The sequence below is a fragment of the Cydia pomonella genome, chromosome 24 (genome assembly GCF_033807575.1).
Source record: "Cydia pomonella isolate Wapato2018A chromosome 24, ilCydPomo1, whole genome shotgun sequence".
Taxonomy (NCBI): Eukaryota; Metazoa; Arthropoda; class Insecta; order Lepidoptera; family Tortricidae; genus Cydia; species Cydia pomonella.
This window is the reverse complement of record NC_084726.1, coordinates 937105-963198: the sequence shown is the minus strand read 5'-3', so window position 1 is coordinate 963198 and position 26094 is coordinate 937105. Positions and strand designations below refer to the sequence as shown.

The 26094-nt window shown below is 40.1% G+C and overlaps 1 protein-coding gene across 1 annotated transcript in view; it reads right to left on the bottom strand.

The window, feature by feature from the left end:
- Positions 1–25744, bottom strand: part of LOC133530862 (EH domain-binding protein 1) — a 32489-nt gene extending 6745 nt beyond the window's left edge. Inside the window, exons 1-30 of the mRNA XM_061868917.1 lie at positions 25533–25744; positions 23004–23128; positions 20452–20547; positions 19778–19889; positions 19070–19251; positions 18368–18485; positions 17428–17880; positions 16794–16927; positions 16479–16611; positions 15978–16044; positions 14399–14528; positions 13453–13525; positions 12400–12538; positions 11692–11820; positions 11456–11584; positions 11220–11348; positions 10984–11112; positions 10748–10876; positions 10512–10640; positions 10276–10404; positions 10040–10168; positions 9804–9932; positions 9450–9656; positions 8087–8208; positions 6574–6738; positions 5653–5735; positions 3559–3647; positions 2531–2620; positions 1678–1751; positions 715–846 (exon numbers count right to left, since the gene is read on the bottom strand). Coding sequence (XP_061724901.1) covers positions 715–846; positions 1678–1751; positions 2531–2620; positions 3559–3647; positions 5653–5735; positions 6574–6738; positions 8087–8208; positions 9450–9656; positions 9804–9932; positions 10040–10168; positions 10276–10404; positions 10512–10640; positions 10748–10876; positions 10984–11112; positions 11220–11348; positions 11456–11584; positions 11692–11820; positions 12400–12538; positions 13453–13525; positions 14399–14528; positions 15978–16044; positions 16479–16611; positions 16794–16927; positions 17428–17880; positions 18368–18485; positions 19070–19251; positions 19778–19889; positions 20452–20547; positions 23004–23128; positions 25533–25613 — 3966 coding nt within the window. The 5' untranslated portion in view covers positions 25614–25744. The remainder of the gene's footprint in view (positions 1–714; positions 847–1677; positions 1752–2530; positions 2621–3558; positions 3648–5652; positions 5736–6573; positions 6739–8086; positions 8209–9449; positions 9657–9803; positions 9933–10039; positions 10169–10275; positions 10405–10511; positions 10641–10747; positions 10877–10983; positions 11113–11219; positions 11349–11455; positions 11585–11691; positions 11821–12399; positions 12539–13452; positions 13526–14398; positions 14529–15977; positions 16045–16478; positions 16612–16793; positions 16928–17427; positions 17881–18367; positions 18486–19069; positions 19252–19777; positions 19890–20451; positions 20548–23003; positions 23129–25532) is intronic.
- Positions 25745–26094: the final 350 nt, after the last annotated feature.

Genomic DNA, 26094 nt, shown 5'->3' with positions numbered 1-26094 from the left:
ATGAATCATCAATCTAAATGAAGAATTTGAAACATGTACTCTTAACAACTGGAGACGCCTTGTCTGTAATTTTCTGTACAAAACAGTCTCCCGATTATTGCGGGGGAGGGGCACGTCAAATGTATGGCTATGTCTACGTAACGTACAAATAGCCATGTCAGATAAACGTCAGTCCATACAATACATGTGACCATTGGGCGAGCTTGTCGACAGAGGGATAAGCTCTTAAAGGCGACTCCAGTTGATAAATCCTCCAAGCATGTACTGATAAATAAATATCATAAAAGTAATCAAGGTTTATATCCCGGTCGATTTAAGTGTAGTGAAACCAACCGTGAATCATTAAAAACTATTATTATTATAAATGACAGGGTCAAACAGCCAGAATGTATGAAACAGCCAATTTTTTTTCGCGATTTCGGGGTTCGTCCCATAATAAAAGTTGGTCAGTATAACCTATGTATTCACCCCGTAAATCATTGCAAGTGACAAAATAAACAGCCTGTATGGTTCATAGAGGTAATATGTTATACATGTTCACTAATGTATACCTACTATTCTGTAACTACCTTCTTAACTATTTACTTATATCACGATTTGACCTTGTGGATTACTGTAATTGGCTTTATACACTTAAAATTTAATATTGCACATGTAATTATTATAAGCTGTTGTAATCCTGAATAAATAAAATAAAAAATAAATATAATATACCTCTGTATTGTCCGCACTCTGCATAACACATCGTAGTTGCTTCTCCAAGGCTGCCGCTCGCTCGTCGATCGCGCTCTGTTCTCGTTCTAACGCTTCCAACTCACTCTGAATGTAAGAACCCGTTTCGCGGCCCTGTATGAGAAAGAGGCAGATTTTTTTTCATCTTCAATTAACCTTTTGACCGCCAAAGACGTCATATGACGCGCGCGGCTACAGCCTAATATCAACCTTCATGCGTACCGACAAGGTTCACGATTACGCGCCGCGTGCGATAGGCGTGGCGTTCAAAAGGTTAACATAAAAGGAAACATAAGTATTTGTTTTTTATAAATTTCGCTAAATGAAGTTGACATTTGGACCCGGGTACGTCCTTAAACTACGTCCAAAAGAGAGGTATGGGCATTGTGATGTCATCTCGCTTTGTGTGGTAGGGCACAGCCAGCGGATGTCATTCCAGATCTAGAGCAGAGCCCAACTGGGGAAGTACCTCCACCTTACAGAAAACCGCAGCCAAATAACACTAGACCCTACTCATAGTGTTGTGTTCCTGCCGGTGAGTAAGGTTGCCAGAGCTCAACGAGGGGGGGCGGGTTTAGGGTTAGCAACGCGCATTTAACTCCTCTGGAGTTGCAGGCGTACATAGGCTACGGAGACTGCTTACCATCAGGCGGGCCGTATGCTTGATTGCCACCGACGTAGTATAAAAAAAAGACATCTCCTAACCTAGCCTCTCGACCTCCTTGTTTCTTACTTCGACATAAAGGCATTAAGGTTGTTAACCTTTCAGTGAAGAGGGGCCAGTCGCCATTTTCTCGCTCAATTCCACCAACTGTTTGCAAGCAAAATAATATAGGTATACCTACGACTACTAAAGTCGAAAATGGGTTGTTCTATTTAGGAATTCGCAAACTACTTAAGATGCTTTCAGGAACCACAACATTAAGGTAAATATTGGATACGAACCTCTTCGGCATTCGCATTGTCAAGTAACGCCGCGAGCGGCAGTGGCGAGCGACCACGAGATCCCACGGAACCCTCTGGGGATAAAAACAAGTATATAGTATAAACGTACGTACCTATATTATAATTTGTTCCAAGAGTATTATTCGTTATTCGTATTCGCGGGCTGGGTTTCCGCAACTCGACGCCGCAATTCGCGCCTATTTTGCGTGATGTTCCAAGAGTAATAAAATACCTAAATTGTAGTCGCAAAGATATCTGCACTAAAGTAGATGTACTAGTAATGTTTACTCCTTCAAGAACTATCCATCTTAAAATATAAAGCCACTTGAATATATTTTAAGTCCATTAAACTACTCTTTGATTTACTTGCTGCTGTTTTAAGTTACAAATGGAAGCTAAGATACAGATCCGTCAATTTCGTCCCCGTTGAACCATCGAACACTACTTGTAACTTTGTCTGCATTGTATTAGCCGCGCAAAGAGCATGGTGAGGGAAAAAATAGCCATAATCGCGTTCGACACGGTAGACCGTTAAAAACATGTATACTGTTGAAGAACCTCATACTATATATTGAAATATTGATTTTCCGTCGACGGAACGCTGATATGTGCATTTAGGGTAAGAGCCCATTTGATTTTGTGATTATCTCCAAAACAGCTTGATTCCTAAAGTTTACTGGGCTGCACCTGAACAATTTCACCATATGTAGGTCGTTTGGGAAATTCTGGTTGGACGCCTTTCAATAAAGATTATGTGTTACAACAGCGATGGTTCTTAAATATTAACTCACTAGATGGCGCTGTTTTTTTTCGATATAGTTTTTTTAACTTATGAATTATGATTTACACATACCTGACCGATCCGGGCTCGCGCTCTTTCTAGAGCCAGGACTGGAGTGTGAACTTTGTGACAGCATCGCTTCTAGTTGCTCCACGCCACCCACTGACCCATTACCATTGAACATTAGTAAATCTACAGCAGGGTAAACAAAAAAAAAAACAATAAGTAAAAACTAAAAGCATAAAATTATATTATATATTAATTAAACGAATATAAAATGATAAAAGATACACAATAATTTAAATAAAAAAGTATCAGAAAAAAATACGAAAACAAGGTTACTAGGACGATGATGATAATAAAAAAGAGGAAAAACTTAAATAATAATTAGGAAACACTTTAGCATAAGATTTATACTGCGGCATAATATAATTACGTCGTTCCTTCATAGAAGAACAAGTGGACAAGATTCTTAGACGTTATATCTATTTTACAATCAATAATTCTTTATCTACTAGTCAACCTTTTCTAATCTGATATAAATCTGTTAGGATATTGTTTATAGTACATTAGCTCTAATCTCATTTGACACGTATATTATAAATATTTGTGAAATACAAACCAGGTATATTAAATTCAATAAAGAATGATATGATATTCAAAATTCAAAATTTTATTCTGCAAGTAGGCCTCAAGGGCTCTTTTACAAGTCAATACAACATTTATAGTAACATCATATAGTGACATGAAAAATACATAACAACATTTATAAATACAACAGCCAATACCTGGGTAAACATTACATTATAATAATCTTAAAATAAATAATTAATACAATACAATAGAGATGTATAGTCTCTATGGTTAAAAACACATTAAATCTGGAGATGTAAAAGGTCCCCAATGTCAGAGTACTAATATTAATAAAATTTGGAGGTGTAAAGTCTCTCCAAGTGTCAAAATAAAATTTATACTAAATTAATAAACCGCGTCTGGACTGTTAAACTAGCAGTCTCATAAACTAATGCTACATTCTGTACATAACTAGTATGTACCAAGTCAAGTATATTATACAATATGACAGAGACAATATTATTTACCTGCAGCGATTTCATCCATGACGGATTGCTTGCTGATGATCTCCACCGTCCCCCGCGGCGACCGCACCGACCCCGTCGGCGATGTCGGACTGTTCAACAATTTTATACAACTTTGAGCGTCCCGGTGTCCTTTTTTAAAAGGACAAATTTAACTCTAAAGGAGGATGGGTAAATTTGTATGGACGCAGGCGCATTACCAAAAAGAATAAGCGACATACCATCGGAAAGGTTTTTTAAAAATACTCTATTTTTTATATAGCGAGACTTTTCAAGTCTCTGTTTAAAAAAAATATGACACAAAAAAACATAAGAAGAAGTTTATTATAAAACTAAAATATCGTGACACAAAATCATCGACAATAAAAAAATCTTCATGATCTGCGACACAGGAACTTAGTATCGTAAAAAAATAGTCACTTTGAACTCTTATGAACTAATAAGAAGGCTTCAAATTGAAAACTGCGCATATTACTTTAGGACTTAGCAGATTTAACGGTGGAAGAATATATTGGGAGATTGGGACCCCAGTGAATAAATGACAAGGGTCAGATTGGAGCCCCTAAATAGTTTAGCTTAATTGACTGGTAAACAAACAATCTTCCCTACATTATTTGTTTTTCCGAAACTGTTTTTGTCGATTTTTGTAAAGTTACTTACCAAATAACCTTTTACTTTGATTTTTTTTTAATTTTAAGCATATCGTTGAAGCTAACAGTAAGAAAAAATCAAGAGACCTTTTTTTCAAGTCAGTAAATACTTAAGACGAAAGGGGACGGCCGCTTCTCCATACAAACGTAATCCCCATTTTTAGGGTTCCGTAGCCAAATGGCAAAAAACGGAACCCTTATGGATTCCTCATGTCCGTCTGTCTGCCCGTTTATGTCACAGCCACTTTTTTCCGAAACTATACTGTTCAAATTTGGTAAGTAGATGTATTCTATGAACCGCATTAAGATTTTCACACAAAAATAGAAAAAAAAAACAATAAATTTTGGAGGTTCCCAATACTTAAAACTGAAACTCAAATTTTTTTTCATCAAACCCATACGTGTGGGATATCTAAGGATAGGTCTTCAAAAATGATATTGAGGTTTCTAATCGAATTTTTTTCTAAACTGAATAGTTTGCGCGTGAGACACTTCCAAAGTGGTAAAATGTGCCCCCCCCCCCCCCCCCCCTGTACCTTCTAAAATAAGAGAATGATAAAACTAAAAAAATATATGATGTATATTACCATGCAAACTTCCACCGAAAATTGGTTTGAACGAGATCTAGTAAGTAGTTTTTTTTTAATACGTAATAAATTTAAAAAAAAAATTTTTTTCGTCAAACCCATACGAGTGGGATATCTATGGATAGGTCTTCAAAAATGATATTGAGATTGCTAATATCATTGTTTTCTAACTGAATATTTTGCGCGAGAGACACTTCCAAAGTGGTAAAATGTGTCCCCCCCCTGTAACTTCTAAAATAAGAGAATGATAAAACTAAAAAAAATATATGATGTACATTACCATGCAAACTTCCACCGAAAATTGGTTTGAACGAGATCTAGTAAGTAGTTTTTTTTTAATACGTCATAAATGGTACGGAACCCTTCATGGGCGAGTCCGACTCGCACTTGTTCTCTCTGGATATTGATATTATGGAACCATAGCTATGCCCCTATGTTTGACGTTTTTAGATTTTTTGATAATGAATGAATGAATGAATTGTTTAATGCATATCACAATCCAGTTATAAAGGTGGTACATATTATGTGGTTAGTTTTAGTGACGTCCTGTAAGGACACAGCAACATATAAACTAATGTTAACTTAAAACTAAGAAATAATACATTTCAAATAATTTAACATTACATATTATTAAGAATACGAGCATAACTAATCAAATTTTTCATCGATAATGTGAATATCTAGAGAGAAAAATGAGGTACGTATGTATGAAAAGGCGATTTCGCACGAGTCCTCCACTTTCGTTTTAATATCATGATATCATTGATATCTGAACAGCTATAGTGCGTATCACCCTGACACCAAAGATATTTCCAAGCTTTCTATACTTCTAAAAATTATATCATACGAGTATCACATACCTAACAATACCCGCTCGCGCGTTCGCTATCAGCTTTCTCGCTCGCTCTCGTAGCATCTGTTGCCTCTCCTCTTCTGTCATTGGCTATACGGAAACAAAATAAAATTAATCCCGACCCGAGGAAATCTCAGAACACAAAACTGTTACACTTATATGAAAAGAAAGTCTAGAGACCGTGCGTGTTGGAGGGTCTGCCATCTCGTGACCTGAATCGAAAGCGAAAACATTTAACGTTTCTAAGGTGCTGCCCCCTACACTTCACGCTGGCTCTATTTTGCATAGTAGGGTCTGACATCTAATGGCTTAAATCTAAAAATGGACACTGGACATAATGCTTCGCGCCAATGAATAGGGGCCTTTTGTGTTCACGCTCCCTATAAGAGTTTTGACATGTTTTACATCAAAATTGGGATGTAAAATTTACGTCAATATTTTTACACACGCTATGAATATGAATTAAAATTTTGAAGTCTATGAAAAAATCGTGCCTTCGAGTTTGACAGCTGCAGAAGATGGCGCTGTACGGCTCCAGACATTTTGTTGTGATTCTATTTTCAAACGACAGCCGAAGTTATCGCATTATGTACGGAACCTTACAGAACCTTCTGTCCGTTATCTACTTATCTATCAAATAGGGAATATTACGCAAAACTCTGTGTAGGGGGCGCCGCTAGTAACTGTAAACAAGCTGCTTTTACTGTTTACACATCTATAACAGAAGCACACGGCCTGACGCATTTTATTTTGAATATTTCTTTTCGGTGTTTAACGATGATTATTTTTATAGGCATATTTTTTATCATTTCTTACAGAAAAAGAAACTCCTACACCTGCAAACGGTGCAAATCTTTAGAAAACGTTTGTACAGGACAACTCCATTTTAAACTTTTAGTAAATGAAAGAGTGTACATGAGAAACGTACCTTTGTTGGACTCAAATCTCCATTCCTAATGCCATTAACTTGTTCCTTTTCATCTTTCTCCTTCGACTCCTGTCGTTTCTTCTCTTTCGCTCTCGCCTCTCTCTTCGTAGCCTCAAGCAGCTGTCTCGCTCGCTCTTTAAGCTCATCGTGACGCGACAACAATTGCTATAGCCAATCGCGTTAAAGCGTATCAGGTTTCAACCAATGGGAGCGAGGGATTAGACGGACCAATCACAGCGTCGCATTTTGGACCAATCAGAGCGCCGCATTTCGTCCAATAGCAAGCGTAGCACACATGTTTAAAGCGATGTCGATGAGTGATATGTGGATGGGAAAAATAAGTATATTTTTAGTCTAATGCGCGATAAAACTTCAAAATAAGCATATAAAATGTAAGTGATGAATATATTTGAATGTTTTCTTGTAATCCAAAAGCAAGTTAACAAAAGACCAAAAATACAGTCAGCATAGAATTAAAATGAAATTGAAAGCAAAACAATATTTGATTCTAAATATCTAGTAGTAGTACCTATTTGACTCTAAATATTAAATAAAAACGCCTATTTATAAATAAACTTAGAAAATGTACATTTCATATGTTTTTTTTTGTAATAAATGCTGACTGTGTTCCCCGAACATTATACAAATACAATAAAACCCCACATCGTCTGTTTTTTTTAAATATCAGAGATACATTCCGTCTAAGCTAACTTTGCACCGGAAAGAACAAGGTGTGGCAGTGTCATTATAAGCGTCATAGAAATTGGACATAAATTATGACATATACACACTTTGTCATTGCAAATTCCATGCAGAGTAAGCTTGGTCCAACTCCATGATGTCACTGATTTAAAAAAAAAACAGACATCTTCATAAAGTAAGGACGGCTAGAATGAAGAATTTCGTACACTGACCCGGCACTTTCATTCTGTAACCAAAGAGGATTTGAAGTAGAGGTGGATTGTCAAAGCAAACTTTGTAGCCACAGTAAATTTGATCCTTATTCTTTAGTGATATGTGTCAAATTTGTTAAATATCAAAAAGTAGCGCCATCTAATAGATCAAAGGCCAAAGGTATGGCGTCATCGTTTCGAGCGATGGCGGCATAACCTTTAGGTTGTGCCCGGTAAGGCGCCACTTTTTGATATTTAACATTAACACATATTAGTAGAATAAAGATCAAAGTCAAATGGCGTTCTAAAAGTTTTATTCATGTGTCGAAAGATGGCAGTAAATTTACTGTGGCTACAAAGTTTTCTTTGACAATACACCACGATTTTAAAACCTCTTTCCTCTAACGCACATGCATATTGCTGCCCGCCGATAACACCGACGGTCTAATGCCACTGTGCGAGCGGGACGGCCATATAATTATGCGTGTGCGATAGAGAGGAGAAATCAGGTCAATGTACGAAATTCTCCGTGCTTAGCGTCTTTATTTTAAACATTTGTGGAACTCCCATGAAGCATTGAGCGCATATAAGCCACAACATAGAAACACGGGTGCACTCACCGGCGTAGGTTTCGGCAGATCTGGCGTGGTCTCTTTTACGAGTGGCTTCTCTGTTTCTGGCTGTTCTGTGATCTGTAGCGGGTCCGTTGTGGCGGGTTCTATTTTTGGTTTTTCTGGAGTTTCTGAAAAAATAATAATAATAATAATAAATATTATAGGACATTATTACACAAATTGACTAAGTCCCACAGTAAGCTCAATAAGGCTTGTGTTGTAGGTACCTAGACAACGATGTATATAATATATAATTATAAATACTTAAATACATAGAAAACACCCATGACTCAGAAACATCCGACGTGTTCATCACACAAATATATGCTCTTACCAGGATTTGAACCCGGGACCATCAGCTTCATAGGCAGGGTCACTACCCACTAGGCCAGACCGGTCGTCAAAACATATAATATACACCGTGGGTTGGTAAAACCAGACAGATTTTAACCACGCATTCCTGAAGTCATAAGGAGCAAAAAAGGAGCAAAAATCATGTGTTTTTTTTTTCAAATTCGGCAAAAGAGTTTTGATTAAATTTTTACCAATTATGACCGCTAGTGTCTTATGCTAAGTTTAAAATTGTCACCCATTGATATGATGCTGAAAATATGTAGTATAGGCTGTATAAAAACTGGCTGAAATACGCGTCATACTCGTGAACGGGTGCTGTTTGTGGAGACCGGTCTGTTTATGCTTACACGGGCTAGATGTTATTTATAAGTATATAACTTTACTTTTGAGTGGCATTAACGTGAGACACTTCGTTCGGTTCTTGTCTGTTTGTCTGATTTAATTTGATGTCTTTTAATTATTTATATAAGAATTCAAGCCTTGGAGACCTTTTACATCTCTAAGGATATTTTATTTTTTAATTATATTTTATCTCTGACACTTTAACATCTTTAAATAATTTTAGTATTTGTTGTTTGTATTTTTATATGATAGTTTTTTCGTGTAATTCGACATTCGTAGACTGTATACATCTTTCGTTAAAGTACATAATTTATTTTGATTGATTCCATATTTGTAATTGTATTTTGTAATTTGTATTGATTGTAAATATTTGACATGTTAAAGTGCGCCTGTGGCCTGTTTGCTGATTTTTTTTATGATAGAGGAGGCAAACGAGCAGACGGATCACCTGATGGTAAGCGATTACCGCCGCCCATGGACACCCGCAACACCAGAGGGATTGTAAGTGCGTTGCCGGCCTAAGATGGGAGTACAGTGGGGTCTAGTAAGTCTCACCGCCAGGGAGCCCGGTGGAGGTGTCGGCGGGGGCGGACGGAGAGTCCTCGTCGTCGGAGCCGAACGGGTCCGTGAGCTCCTTGCGCGTCATGTTTGTATGGCTATTTGTAAGTCTCACCGTCAGTAAGCCTGGTGAAGGTGTCGGCGGGGGCGGACGGAGAGTCCTCGTCGTCGGAGCCGAACGGGTCCGTGAGCTCCTTGCGCGTCATGTTTGTATGGCTATTTGTAAGTCTCACCGTCAGTAAGCCTGGTGAAGGTGTCGGCGGGGGCGGACGGAGAGTCCTCGTCGTCGGAGCCGAACGGGTCCGTGAGCTCCTTGCGCGTCATGTTTGTATGGCTATTTGTAAGTCTCACCGTCAGTAAGCCTGGTGAAGGTGTCGGCGGGGGCGGACGGAGAGTCCTCGTCGTCGGAGCCGAACGGGTCCGTGAGCTCCTTGCGCGTCATGTTTGTATGGCTATTTGTAAGTCTCACCGTCAGTAAGCCTGGTGAAGGTGTCGGCGGGGGCGGACGGAGAGTCCTCGTCGTCGGAGCCGAACGGGTCCGTGAGCTCCTTGCGCGTCATGTTTGTATGGCTATTTGTAAGTCTCACCGTCAGTAAGCCTGGTGAAGGTGTCGGCGGGGGCGGACGGAGAGTCCTCGTCGTCGGAGCCGAACGGGTCCGTGAGCTCCTTGCGCGTCATGTTTGTATGGCTATTTGTAAGTCTCACCGTCAGTAAGCCTGGTGAAGGTGTCGGCGGGGGCGGACGGAGAGTCCTCGTCGTCGGAGCCGAACGGGTCCGTGAGCTCCTTGCGCGTCATGTTTGTATGGCTATTTGTAAGTCTCACCGTCAGTAAGCCTGGTGAAGGTGTCGGCGGGGGCGGACGGAGAGTCCTCGTCGTCGGAGCCGAACGGGTCCGTGAGCTCCTTGCGCGTCATGTTTGTATGGCTATTTGTAAGTCTCACCGTCAGTAAGCCTGGTGAAGGTGTCGGCGGGGGCGGACGGAGAGTCCTCGTCGTCGGAGCCGAACGGGTCCGTGAGCTCCTTGCGCGTCATGTTTGTATGGCTATTTGTAAGTCTCACCGTCAGTAAGCCTGGTGAAGGTGTCGGCGGGGGCGGACGGAGAGTCCTCGTCGTCGGAGCCGAACGGGTCCGTGAGCTCCTTGCGCGTCATGTTTGTATGGCTATTTGTAAGTCTCACCGTCAGTAAGCCTGGTGAAGGTGTCGGCGGGGGCGGACGGAGAGTCCTCGTCGTCGGAGCCGAACGGGTCCGTGAGCTCCTTGCGCGTCATGTTTGTATGGCTATTTGTAAGTCTCACCGTCAGTAAGCCTGGTGAAGGTGTCGGCGGGGGCGGACGGAGAGTCCTCGTCGTCGGAGCCGAACGGGTCCGTGAGCTCCTTGCGCGTCATGTTTGTATGGCTATTTGTAAGTCTCACCGTCAGTAAGCCTGGTGAAGGTGTCGGCGGGGGCGGACGGAGAGTCCTCGTCGTCGGAGCCGAACGGGTCCGTGAGCTCCTTGCGCGTCATGTTTGTATGGCTATTTGTAAGTCTCACCGTCAGTAAGCCTGGTGAAGGTGTCGGCGGGGGCGGACGGAGAGTCCTCGTCGTCGGAGCCGAACGGGTCCGTGAGCTCCTTGCGCGTCATGTTTGTATGGCTATTTGTAAGTCTCACCGTCAGTAAGCCTGGTGAAGGTGTCGGCGGGGGCGGACGGAGAGTCCTCGTCGTCGGAGCCGAACGGGTCCGTGAGCTCCTTGCGCGTCATGTTTGTATGGCTATTTGTAAGTCTCACCGTCAGTAAGCCTGGTGAAGGTGTCGGCGGGGGCGGACGGAGAGTCCTCGTCGTCGGAGCCGAACGGGTCCGTGAGCTCCTTGCGCGTCATGTTTGTATGGCTATTTGTAAGTCTCACCGTCAGTAAGCCTGGTGAAGGTGTCGGCGGGGGCGGACGGAGAGTCCTCGTCGTCGGAGCCGAACGGGTCCGTGAGCTCCTTGCGCGTCATGTTTGTATGGCTATTTGTAAGTCTCACCGTCAGTAAGCCTGGTGAAGGTGTCGGCGGGGGCGGACGGAGAGTCCTCGTCGTCGGAGCCGAACGGGTCCGTGAGCTCCTTGCGCGTCATGTTTGTATGGCTATTTGTAAGTCTCACCGTCAGTAAGCCTGGTGAAGGTGTCGGCGGGGGCGGACGGAGAGTCCTCGTCGTCGGAGCCGAACGGGTCCGTGAGCTCCTTGCGCGTCATGTTTGTATGGCTATTTGTAAGTCTCACCGTCAGTAAGCCTGGTGAAGGTGTCGGCGGGGGCGGACGGAGAGTCCTCGTCGTCGGAGCCGAACGGGTCCGTGAGCTCCTTGCGCGTCATGTTTGTATGGCTATTTGTAAGTCTCACCGTCAGTAAGCCTGGTGAAGGTGTCGGCGGGGGCGGACGGAGAGTCCTCGTCGTCGGAGCCGAACGGGTCCGTGAGCTCCTTGCGCGTCATGTTTGTATGGCTATTTGTAAGTCTCACCGTCAGTAAGCCTGGTGAAGGTGTCGGCGGGGGCGGACGGAGAGTCCTCGTCGTCGGAGCCGAACGGGTCCGTGAGCTCCTTGCGCGTCATGTTTGTATGGCTATTTGTAAGTCTCACCGCCAGGAAGCCCGGTGGAGGTGTCGGCGGGGGCGGACGGAGAGTCCTCGTCGTCGGAGCCGAACGGGTCCGTGAGCTCCTTGCGCGTCATGTTTGTATGGCTATTTGTAAGTCTCACCGCCAGGAAGCCCGGTGGAGGTGTCGGCGGGGGCGGACGGAGAGTCCTCGTCGTCGGAGCCGAACGGGTCCGTGAGCTCCTTGCGCGTCATGTTTGTATGGCTATTTGTAAGTCTCACCGCCAGGAAGCCCGGTGGAGGTGTCGGCGGGGGCGGGCGGACAGTCCTCGTCGTCGGAGCCGAACGGGTCCGTGAGCTCCTTGCGCGTCATGTTTGTATGGCTATTTGTAAGTCTCACCGCCAGGAAGCCCGGTGGAGGTGTCGGCGGGGGCGGGCGGACAGTCCTCGTCGTCGGAGCCGAACGGGTCCGTGAGCTCCTTGCGCGTCATGTTTGTATGGCTATTTGTAAGTCTCACCGCCAGGAAGCCCGGTGGAGGTGTCGGCGGGGGCGGGCGGACAGTCCTCGTCGTCGGAGCCGAACGGGTCCGTGAGCTCCTTGCGCGTCATGAGGCGCGGCCGCTGTGCAGGGGACTGGACTGGTTGGACAGGCGCTGGCTGAAAACGGAAATAACAAATCGTAATAACACCTTTTTCTACTCGTCGACTGTAATTGTTAAAATAGAATAGAATAGAATAATTTATTCGCAAGAATATGTATCTACAAAGGTGTCCTTATAAATAGTGCAGGGGTTCCCAAAGTGTGCGCCGCGGCGCCCTAGTGCGCCGTAGAAAGTAAAGAGGGGCGCCGTGAGTTCTATCATTATCCGAAACTACAAATATTCGCGGGTACCTATTTGAGCGCTCGCATCGGTAAATAATATAGCGTCGTGTCACTCTTTTTCGACCGTGATTTTAAATTTACAAGGGCGCCGTTGCAAACTACTAAACTTGTAACTGCGCCGCATGTTGAAAAAGATTGGGAACCCCTGAAATAGTGAGTAACAATATTCAGCCATTTGGCATGCTTTTAGGAATAAATATCGACAGCATTGAATTTTTGTTAAACTAAGATTAGGTATACCAAGCCTCATTGAGTTTACTGTGGGACTTAGTCAATTTGTGTGGCGGGAGTTGCGCGTTTATATCTACATTTTAGTCTGAGATACTTACCAATTTTCACAAATTAGTTATTTAGGTTTTATAGTAAAAAAGCATTATTTTAGATGACTTGTAGAAAAAGTATTGTATACAATAGTAATATAATCAAGCTTTTCAATCTTGTACCTTACTTAGGCAACTCAGCAAGCTTAAACACTGTATTCGACTGAAAAACTCTCTATTATATCACGATTACATAAAATAAATTAATTCCATGGACTTATTTACGATTATTTTGTTACTTCATTAATACTACTTTGTTACTACATGTCACACGGAAGTTTAAATACAAACTCAAACATCATCCTGTGTGCAAGATTACGTCATTTTTACGTCCGACCCCTGATGATAATATAAGCTGTATACGTTACCTTGTCGGGGGTGTATCGTTCTTGTGAATGTCGAGACGGAACCGATACTTGGGAATCTTGTGATACCTGTGACCTGAAAATTAATTATATAATAATATAATAATTCAGCCTATATACGTCCCACTGCTGGGCACAGGCCTCCTCTCATGCGCGAAAGGGCTTGGGCTATAGTCCCCACGCTAGCCCAATGCGGATTGGGGACTTCACATACACCTTTGAATTTCTTCGCAGATGTATGCAGGTTTCCTCACGATGTTTTCCTTCACCGAAAAGGTAGTGGTAATTATCAAATGATATTTCGTACATAAATTCCGAAAAACTCATAGGCACGAGCCAGGATTTGAACCCGCGACCTCCGGATTGAAAGTCGGACGTCATATCCACTCGGCCACCGCCGCTTTTATTACACTATTTTATTTATTAGATTTAGAAAATTAATTACACTATTTTATTAAAGTGCAGTAGGTTCAGAAAACGAAGTTTTGAAAAGTCCTGGCGCATTTTTGGATCACAAAATGGCTGCCATAAATTTAATTAGCAATCTTGAGCCTTTTCTCGAGGGACTGTATCGATTCTAATCACGAACATAGGTCTAAAATGCATTTTAAAAATATGTAACAAATGAAGCACAAAAGCTAAAAATATGAAAAGTACATCTAAAAATCGGCAATGTCATTTTGGAGGGAACGTATCGATTATTTATTTATTATTTGAAGGCATAAAAATTTTAAATTAAAAAAAAAAACATGATATCCGCGCTTTCGGGCACGCACTTCCATCTCGCTCCACTGAGCTTGAGAGAGAGACGACACGTACCTACTTAACTTACTTATCGATACGAGTATTTTCAATTTATTTTTATCATAATAAATCTCCAACGATGAGAAAGCCGGTGGTGTTTCAGTGTATAGTTTGAATTCCTAGCCAAAAATCCAAAAAATCTTACCCAGGCCTCGGTCGGTTCTCCATGTTCTTCGATCTTCTCGTACTAATTTCTCTACTGAACAGGTCTCGAGGCAGCGAACCGTCCGTATCATGTCGCCCGACTAGATATGATGACTCTGTTTCATCATTGCCTATAAAAAAAGCATATTCAAGTTTTTGTACAATAAATTTTGTTAATGTAGTATGTTTAGTTTTTATAGTTGCCCAATTTCACAGTAGATGTCGCTGATCTATCGGTTACTTCACGCTATTAAGATTTTTCTACAGCCCCTTATAAGGCAAATTTGGTTTCGGAATAAATGAGTTTTAAGTTGTCAAGTGAAGTGTTTCATTACAAAAGGTAGGAAGTGCAGTGCAGTGCAGTGTAGTGAGTGAACAAATTTTGTCTTTATAAAAACTTCTGCGTCTTATCTAGAGTTGTGCCCGCTGCGTCTTCAAAAAGAGCGCTCCGATCTCGGTCAAAGGAACTAGTTCGCTCTTTTAGTTCACTTGCAATAATGAGGATGACTATAGGTATAATGTGTCTTGCTCTCGCTCGCAGATAAACAGAGCGAGAGCTATAGGTATGTGTCTTGCTCTCGCTCGCAGATAAACAGAGCAAGAGCGTGAGCGAGCGACTTTCTTGACCTTGACTCATTCCGATCATTCGCTCCCGACCGATTTGTTACTAGGTACCGACGTACCGACTGCTGAACTAAAGGACCGAGACCGATTAAGAGCGCTTAAAAGATGAACCAGTTCCTTTCGGTCCGTGGTGGGATTTCATTCCTTTTAGTTCTTCGGTCCTGACCGACTCAAGCCTAGTCTTATCTGCGTTATTGTATTTTTGATACTCGGTTTTTGATGCTGTTTCGACAGTCAAATAATATGGCCCAAACTCGAGTTTACTAGTAGCTTTGAACTCATCTTGTTTACGTTTACTTGCAAAGTTTCAATATCGATATGATTATTAGGGTTTGTTAAAATTTGTGTAAATATTTACATTATTTGCACGCGAAAACAGTAAAAGCGTATTGATTTTTTTTCCATATTTAGCTATATTTATCGTGTAATATATTCTGGGAGACCAAGTCTTGCTCGGAAAACTCAAAAATACGGGTTTTCTCAGAGATAATTGACTTCGCTAGATCGATTTTTCGCCCCCGAAAATCCAGACTCGGCAGATTCCGATATCATTCATTTACTTTAAAAGACACTGCACCTAGTTAATCTTTCTGGTTTAACCCATTGGTTGACAGGTAGAGAATGCCTTAAGGCATTAAGTCCGCCATTTGTACCTTCATGTATTGTAAGATTAAATAAATAAATAAATATGTTTGTTAATTAATATCATATTTATATTTATATTAAGGTCTTATTCTGAAATGCATGCTGTGATTGCCTTTAAGTGGGGGATCAATTATAAATGTGCTCTTTTAGTATGTAAATTATAGTATGTGAATTGTATCTTCTGTTGGTGATCCTAATAAACAAATAAACAAATAAATAAATAAATATCCCCGAAATATATAAATATCTAAGTATTGCTCGTGTAAAGGTGTGAGATACGCACCCAATATTCCTGTCGGACTTTTTCTTACCTAATTGTTCTACTTGTAATTCGTTGCCAGTGAAATGCGCCCGGAGTTGGAAAAGGTAAGTCATTATCTGAAAGAAAAAACAATGGATGACGGAAAAATCAATTTGGTCAATTTAATATCGACAAATCGGGTGTAAAGCTTAAGCATTTGGAATATAAATGTCTTAGCACATTGTTACAACACTTACAACTCAACAGCCACTCGACTCAAAATTAAATATTGAAATTAAAGCCTTATCTTGTATGTCCTATAGTACAATGTTTAAATTTAGGTAACTGTCGGGTGGTCTACGCGTCGTCCACTCGTCTCCCACTAAGGTGAACCAAAAGTGAGTTGAGTTGGTGTGGAATTGGTATAGTGTGCGAAGACCTTAATACAAGGTTTTTGCAGGGAACAAAATACCCATAGGTGTCTGATATGATGAATGTGTGTGTGCGGATCCAACGTAAATGTGTCGATTCCACGTTAATGTGAGTCCAACCTGTGAATGTGTGTACTTACCGCTAGCCTATCAGGTTTGCTTTTGCACACGTCAGCCGCGGTTAACACTTGCGAGATTCCGAGCGTAGCGCTGGCTTCTAAAGCTACTCGAAGATTTTGTTCGCTTTCATCAGGTTGTAGGCCAGAGAAGTCACTACAATGGGAGAAATAAAAAACGTACATGTAATAAACTGTTGATTCGCGCGGGCGTCTCGCTCGCACTAACACAAGTCTCAACGAAATGAATGCGCGAATGACAGCTAACTCAGATGATTCTAATATCATTCTAACATCGATTTGATGTCAGGTGTATGTTCGAATTGGCCTGTAACTTACATGAGATCAGGCCGGAAGCGGTGAATGATGGCACAGAATGCCAGTCCGGAGCGGAAGCTGGTGGTCAAGTTGGTCACTCGACATTGTTTGTATTCCCCTGTCACCGTCTGGCACCATTCTAATAGGTCTTGTACCTGAAAACATATAACAATTAATACGATAATAAAAATTTAAGTCATTGCACTATAAGAGAACGAAGTTACCATTTGAGTAACTTGTTTCATTTAGTAGTAATAATAAAGTTTTGGTTGTTTTATTTACCCCAAATAACGGTGCCGTAATCAATTTAAGCGTGAACATGCGCATAGTATTTTATATTGTTTAGTATTGGAAATTCGTTAGTATTTAATGATTATGTTATATGATCTTGAATAATGATTTCGGATGTGGATAACAATAATGACATTTATTTATTTATTCGTATGGCATTTACAGTTTATAATACAATATCTAAGTTCTTCACCCATTGGGCAGCGTTTGCATTAGGTGAGTGAAGATCTAGGGCCTCTCGAACAAATTTCCGTATCGGGCAATTATGTGTAATGTGGTGTATAGTCTGCACTGGGGCCCCGCAGTCGCATGCTGGTGATAATAATGACATAATAATGTTATTTCAAGACTTGAGATATCTTACCGGAGTTTTATCCTTATCAATCCTTCCAATCTTCTCCTCGCCCGTCGGCGTTTTCTCATCATCCTTCTCATTATCATTCCTATCCAGCCCTATACTATTAAAATTGGACTTTAAATCCAACGGCTTAAGGTTCAATCTAGAGACCATTTTCGGTTTGAAAACTACGCTCTTGAAACTTTCTTGCGGCGTGGTCGGTTTGGGAGTTGAAGTCATTTTAGGCTCGATTTTGAAACTTTTAGTTAAGAAATCAGGTTTTTTCAAGGTTTCTACTATTTTTAAATCGTTAGTAGGGGTTTGATCGGCGAGGGAGGTGGCAGACGCGGCGGGCGAGGCGGGCGCGGTGGGGGTGCGCTCGTCGAGGCGCAGGCTCTGCACGCTGTCGGGGGTGGCCGCCACGTCACTGTTGGTGAGACTTTGAGTCATCTCTTCCATTTGCTGACGCAGGTCGGACATCTGTCGATAAAACAGGGATTCTTGTTAATTGAACACAATTCAAACTTTTAGTAAATAAGGGCAGCTAAATCAAACATTGAGAATGATTAATGCAATTACTTCATTATTTAAATCAATGACTTGTTATGAATAAAATTAGTATTAATAGTGACTATCCTAGGATGTTAAGCACATCTAAAAAAATAAGGAAATCATTACTATTCTACTAGTTACACGTTAAAAAAGTATTTTAATATTTGGGCAAGTGCCCATACCATATATTCTTTAATCTCTGCTTTCAATCAATAATGGATATAATTAAAAATCAATTAATGTGAAACACAGTTATGGCGTTATTCATATATACGCTACAAGCCTCAATTAACCATTAATCGTCTGTCTTAATCTGTCATTTTGACTTATGTATTTGTAAGAAAAAGATAAAAAATAAACTAATTGAGGCTTTAAAGTTTTATGAAGAAGGGGGTTAAAATGTATAGTATTGTACCTGTCTTGTGGAGTTATCTGAAAGTGTGTAATCATCTTCGTCTAAGTCTTCTAGCACCGCAATATCTGAATTGTTGTTAACGGAAAGAAGGGAAGCAAGAGATTGCATGTCCTCGTCCCTGTAAAGAAAGAAACATTAAAATTATTTACTTCTTTGGAATGACAGATGATCGAAATCATCGCTTTTACAGAAAATCGTAGAGTACGTGGTTCCCCACATAATGATGCCGTAACTAAATTAGGTGTGTACATACTCATAATAAACGAGTAACGATTGAAAATATTTGCTGTCGAAAGTAAATGTATCTTGTCTCTCTCCTTTTGTACGTACAAGAGTTTCAATTGGTCAGAAAGAGACAAAATTACTCACGTAGCCTGTCCCTCCTGTAGCAGCACACAGTGTAAGTGAGATGCAATGATACCGGCTACATCTTTTGTGTCGTCGGTTCTAGCCGTTCTAGGGTTAGAATTATAGGCCGTCGAGAAGGTTCTAGCGCATACTTACTGGCTTACTTGTTTCCCCACATATCGATACCGTAATCGAATCAAACATATAAATACTATTGGATACACATAGTAAATGAGTAGCGATTGAATTGAAGTATCGAAAATTGTTGTTAATGAGAATCTGTCTTTTCTTAGTGTGTGTGTTAAGAGAAGTGAGTAGGAATGGTCAGAAAGAGACGAAAAATATTTTACTCACGTAGCCTGTCCTTCCCTCAACAGAACACAGTGTAAAGTGAGATGCAATGATGCCGATTGGATCTTTTGTGTCGTCGGTTCGAGGGTTAGAACTAAGGCCCTTTGGGAAGGTTCTAGGGAGGCGTATTTCCGCATGTTGATGGCGCATACGGCGAGGCGACGGCGCTTGCCTGTGGGAGATACCTGGGGAAGAAAAACAGGGTTGAGTGTACTTATAGGACCATAACATCATTGCGCTTTCCAAATCAGATAAGTGCGCGATGTTTATTAAATGAATGAATACCTTATGTGTATTGTTGCTAGGTAACTATTTGTCAATCAAAAATCGAGCACATACCAGCTTTGGACAGCGCAACGACGATAAATAAATTGAGACCATTTGCAGCATGTTTTTGTGGTAGATAACGATGTCCTAGAATGTTTTTATCTATATGCGACTGGTTTAATTGTAAGCTCTGTGAGTAAAAAAAATTAATAATAGAAGTAGATTTAGTCACAAACTAATTGTAAGTTCCCTTCTGACACGGCACGAGTACTTGTACCTCATACACCTTCGGAATCACGTGGTATGCTATAGTATAGTTAAGTATGTGATATTAGAATAAAGTATTAGAGATAAAGTAACAAAACTTTAAACAATTTTAATTAAAAATTGCAAGATGGATCAACGTCTTCGATTCAGTCCAAGCGAAAACTTTAATTAACTCACATCTTCTAGCACGAAGGTCCAGTCCTTATCTTCCAACTCGTTCGTGCGAGCATCTTTGAAGAGCGTCACCGCCACCGAACGGTTCTCCGGTACCGCGAACATAACGCTGCCTCTGTAAATGTCATTTAACTAAATTTAAGCAAAATAAGTCTGGCGAAATTACAATTCCGAAATAGAAAAGAAAATTCTACACCTCGGCCGACCATTGGTACGGTCGGTGCCCCAACGTAAGTAACCAAGTAGCCATACTAGTTGTGTAGAAAAATGGATACTTATGTTATTGAAGGAAGTCGCAAAGGAGTAAGGTGTAAAAGTGTAAACATATCGTTGACGTCGACTGTACAGTCGATACAACTGACCTAAAAAAACTTATTCGACCCGGGGTATCTTTCCAACACTTTTAACTTATTATGAAATAAGACAGGTTGCAAATTCAAATACAAAACAAATGCTTCTGTGATTTGGGGGTTAGGGATGCGTGTAACGAAGCTACAAAGCAACATTCATCGGGGTCGAGCAAATTTTCCAGCTTTTTCCTAAGTATTGAAAAAAATAGCGTTCGTAAGTTATATTCTGGAGGAGTTATCCAAGAAATCATCCAGTCACTTTAATAGATACACCGATATAAAGGTCAGTGTCCAACGAATAGCCACTTGAAATTAAAAATAACATACTTGAGTGGATCCTTCAAAGATGGCTCCCATTGAACCGGATCCGTTATGACCCGCCGCGAGCGACGCGTCCATACGATAGACAATTTGTTTGGTTTCCTGTAACAAATGCAAAACGTAAAGAAATTAGCCTTGATTGGTTTATCAATTTGCCTAAAATTAAATATACCTAAGTATTACCGCAAAAATGTACTGCTAGAAACCAAAGCATTGTGTTTTTAAAGCTACAAGTTGAAAGTTGAGGTTCAAAACACCGATCAAAACGCTGCTCATCATTGACATAGTAAGTTCTATTTGTATCAGTGCTGTCGCCTGTTGATGCTAAGTAAGTAAGTAAGTAAGTAAGTAAATATTCTTTATTGCACCAACAATTATACATTTTACATACATGTAAAACTACAAATGAATTTTAAAGGAAAATAGAACCAGGTAACAACAGGCGGTCTTATCGCTAAAAAGCGATCTCTTCCAGACAACCTTTAGGTAGCAGGAAATTTCGAACTCATACAAAAGTCAACAGGTAGTGCAAGGAGCTAAATATGGAGACTATTAAATACAAACACACATACTACTTATATAAGTATTAAAACAATACCTAATATACTAATAAATATACAATATAATATAATACAATATATATATATATATATATATATATTTATACTTACACATATACAATATATAAATGGCAACTTAAGGTAGAGATAGAAAGTATAGTTTCAGCTGATTTTTGAAAATGGGGAGAGATTTAGCTAATCTTAATTCTACTGGCAGAGCATTCCATAACCGAACAGCCCGGAAGGTAAAAGAGCTATTATAAAATTTTGAAGTAGATAAGGGAGGAGCAAGAATATGAGTCTGAGAACATCTGATAGAAGAGAGATACTTGAAACGCTCTTTGAGATAAGGTGGTGTAGCGGGGTTAAAGAGAATGCCATAAAGGAGGGCAAGAACATGAGAGTCACGGCGAAGACGAATAGGAAGCCACTTGAGCTGAGAACGAAACTGAGACACATGGTCATATTTGCGCAAGCCAAATATAAACCTTATACAGAGATTCTGGAGGCGCTCAAGCTTATTCAGCTGATCCTGCGTAAGGTCAAGATAGCAAATGTCAGCATAATCTAATATGGGCAGTAAGAGAGATTGAGCTAGCGCAATTTTAGTGGCGTAAGGCAAGAAATTTCGAAGTCTGCGGAGCGATGCAATTGCAGCAAACATCCTCCTACTAACCTCACTCACCTGAGGTGCCCAAGAGAGACTCTGGTCCATCATGACACCGAGATTCCTTACCTGGAGAGAGAAGGGAATCTGAATACCGTCAAACACAATGGCAGGTAGAGAGCCAAAATCAATCCGGGCAGTAAGCTTTGAGCTACCTACTACCATAACCTGAGTTTTAGTAGGGTTTACCTTGAGACCATAACGCTTACTCCAATCTAAGATGCTCTCCAAGTCAGTGTTCATGGCGCAGATAGTCTGTGATAGATCGGCAAAAGAGCCCTGAGAGTATATTTGAAGGTCATCAGCGTAAAGGTGGTAGGAGGACAAAATATTGGAAGTGATAGAGTTTATAAAGATAGAGAAAAGAAGAGGAGACAGCACGCCGCCCTGTGGGACACCAGCAAGCGTGTTATGCGTGTATGCTAAGTTGATAGAAAGAGATAGTATCATTTAATTCGGCAAGGTGTTGGGGCTATGAAGATCTCACATATCCCAAAGCGGGTTACCCTATGAAAGCTTGCATTTCCAAGGGTGTTACATACGCTTTGTCGGTTTTTTATGCGCCATTCGGCAGAGGATTCTCGGGTATAATAATAATGTTTAGATTTAGAGTACTGTTGTAAATGCAACTTATTATTATTATATAAAAATATTCCCAATGCAGTAGCTAAACGCAGCCGTCAAGCTCGGCTAGTATTCGGAGGCTTTTCAAAAGCACCAATAGGAGCGCTCCACATATTTTGTATTACACGAAAGCACCTAAATTTAAACCACCTTTTGTACTAATAAAATATTGCAAAATCACTCTTTCATCATCCTCCATACTATCAACACCCACTTTCTACATTTAACCGTTTTGGCAAGAACCCTTGTAAACCAATACCTTTTGGAAGATTATACCTAACACTTCATTATGCATTATAAATCGATGTTTTAATTAAGTCGCCGAGATCCTGACCTGCACGGCGGCTACCAGTACCATTCGGGCAATTTTGGGCGGTGCGTTCTTAAACCCCAGCGGTGTCTTATTTAAATGACGAATACCTTATTGCGTAGCGAAATACGCTAAACTTTTGGTTATTTTCGGTGTCATATTGGATAAGAATAACTCCTGGAGAGGAGATAAAGCGGAAAGTGGACCTTGGTATTCAAAACAGTAGCTAGGTTGCAACCAGGATGATATGAGGGAAAGAGAGTAAGTACCATTTGGGCGGGCAATGTGTCAAGGTCCACTGTGATTCCATATGGGCTCGTGTCTCAATGGATGCGGCCAAAAATGACTAGCAGAAGATAATATAGCTTTGTATAACGATCACATATATATTTAGTACCATTTGGGCGAGGTATCGAGGTCCACGCGGTGGTAGGAGGCGGTGTACTCAAACTTGGCGGCGCGCTTGTTCACGCGCTGGAGCCGCTTCCACACGGAGGCCATGCGCGCGGTGGACTGGCTCAGCTGAAAAAAAAGATACAATAGGGTTGTTTCCATCTACAAATCTTAGGGCAGAATTGTATCCCAATAAATTATTCTGGATTATAAGAACATGTTAAACTACTTTTAGGGGACCTGTAATGACCATATTTTTGTAAATATTGAATTTAAAATATCTTTTGGCACACGTCACGTGACCAAACTCGAAACGTCATTGAAGATTCTGATGACGCCACAACTCTCGGATTGACACTGTTGACAGTTAGGCGATAAACAACAAATGACAAATGTCAGTTGACAGTTCGTATCTTCTACGTGTGTATGAAGTTATGTGTCAAACCGTAAACTGTGACGTCACACAATTTTCAAAGAGCGTTTTGGGCGCGAAAGCAGCATCAAGTACGAGTAACCTACTCTTTATAGTTTTCTCGTGTTAAATAGAAATTGTGTCTGAAAACAACTGCGGTCTGGGTTTTTCTAATTCTGGTGCTTTATTTGGTATTCCACACCATGCGAATAATTTATTTTATATACAGGAAATATCCTTATTGTTGATAGAAAACACTAATTAAAACTTAAGTATGAAAATCATGTGACTTTTCGTAGCTTCTGTCTTGCCGGTACATTTTTTCTTTATGTTCGGCGTTTGTCGACGTGCGATTGTCATCTTGTCACACGCACATCAGGGGGCCTGCCCTGATTTGCGTTTGACCCACGCCAGGTAGGTAGTACAGTCACCATCAGATATATCGGAGCGGCCGAGGTGCTCACAAATATCTCAGCTCACGCCTCTATTTTCAAGGCGCTAGAGTGTGTGTGTTCAAATATTTGTGACCACCTCGGCCGCTCCGATATATCTGATGGCGACTGTACTTCTTGAGGTTACGAGCTCTTTCTCATACTCATTTTAATAAGTAGAGTGAGTTTCTAGTTTCTACCAGCGGGTCAAAAACGACCCAATGGGTTAGAGGTAACTGGACGAGGGACGCATGTTAAATAAACAAACAATGTTAAATAAAACTTTAAGTTATCCTGTTTCTGCAACGTTGAACAATTCAATGAATCTTTACTTGTTTCTTATTTCAGAACTTAAGGGAAAATCTCAAAAATTGCCTATATGTACCTACGAGTCATAACAGGCATTAGGTCATAGCTTATAGTATTTATTAAACAGGAAGATGTCATCTCAGTACAATTTTGCGAGGTTTGGCGGTTTAAGGAGAGTATATGGAGATGACTCTAGAAGAATACTATAACTGACACGACATTTTAACTAATTCGTTTGTATGTTCATAATACTTTGGCCCCAGCGCTTGTAAATTACTGTGCATATTATTATATCAGTGAACAACAAACATAGTAGTCCACGAGTATCAAATTTCTACACATAGTAATATTACCTACCTGTTTACCTAACTATCAATCACTCATTGTTCATGGTACCTACTTGGCATTTATTTGTGTAAAAAAACTGTGATTCAAATAAATCATAAATAAATAAATAAATACCAAGCGAGGTGATAACACTTCATAATAAGCACACTTTGCAACAAATCAACTGTTAAATAGATAACATATTTAAAAGGATATCTCAAATGACTGTAAAGCGAACTAAATACTCCTTATAGTTTTTGTTTAACTAACTGAGTAAAATATTGAAAGCACTTGCAGAGCAGACTTGAATAAGTTACCCAGCATGTATGATTTAATTTATTTTTACATAATCTTAATTTTTAGAGTTCCGTACCTCAAAAGGAAAAAAAACGAACCCCTTATAGGATCACTTTGTTGGCCGTCCGTCCGTCTGTCTGTCTGTCAAGTCAAGAATCTTTATCTCAAATGTGGTGGTTTCAAGTTGAAATTAAAACTATATACTCAGGTCTGTGGTCCATAAGAGACTGGTTGGACGTGGGCAGTACAGAGAAACTAATTCGCATGACTTCAGATAGAATGGCATATAGACATAAGGTCGCCAACCTCCGGGATGGAGAAGGCACTTAAAGAAGAAGAAGAAGAAGTGGTCCGTTGAAACTGTAAAAAATTCAAACTTCTAAGTTAACGTAAAAAAAAAGGTACGGCCGTTTATGCCGTAAAAACTGTATTTCGACACTTTCAAGGGATTACAAGCAAAATTTATAGGATTCCCATTGACCTAGAACTATGAAATTTTGCAAGTTATATTGTCTTATACTACAAGTTCAGGGAAAAATCTCAAAACTATAAATTTGAATAAAATATAATAAACATAAAATAAAAAATAAGTGAAATTTGTACGGAACCTTCGGGGGGCGAGTCCAACTTGCACTTGCCCGGTTTTTTTACATAACCTAAGTTTCAAGTTTGACAAACATTAATTCTGACATGTTATTCGTACGTTTAACAGCCATCAATAATAGGTATTTCAAAATATGTTTGTGTAAACTAATACCTTTCTTTTCTCATTATTCAAGTGATGAACGGCATTATTCTTCAATTTCAACCATCTTTCCTTTATTTTTATGGAATTCATTGTTACATTACACTTTGTAATATCAACACTACACTAGCTACTGATCACTAATGAAGAATATCAACCAAGTTTTCAATTAAAATCCATGTTTAGACAACAATTACGTTTGTATAGTATTCATATATCTCTCTATTGTCATAATTAAGTTCATAATAAGGAAAATACGAATGTAAATACTACGTTATGTTACATGTGTGTATTAACCGCATTTATGAAGAAAATTATTAATCACATTTTAAGTAAAAAAAAAACTATTATTACGAAAAAATTGTGTTAATCCGGTTAAATAAAAAAAATAATTGAATAAATATATTTTCAAAACAAATGTTAAGGTATAGATATGTTATACAAACATCGCGAAAACAGTATTTTTTACAAAAGGATAATGAATTTTAAAAGTTCTTTAAATTATTGTTTAGCATTTAAATAAGTTATCACAAAGTAAACTGTCTCTTAAAATTTTGAGTTTAAATTCCATGTC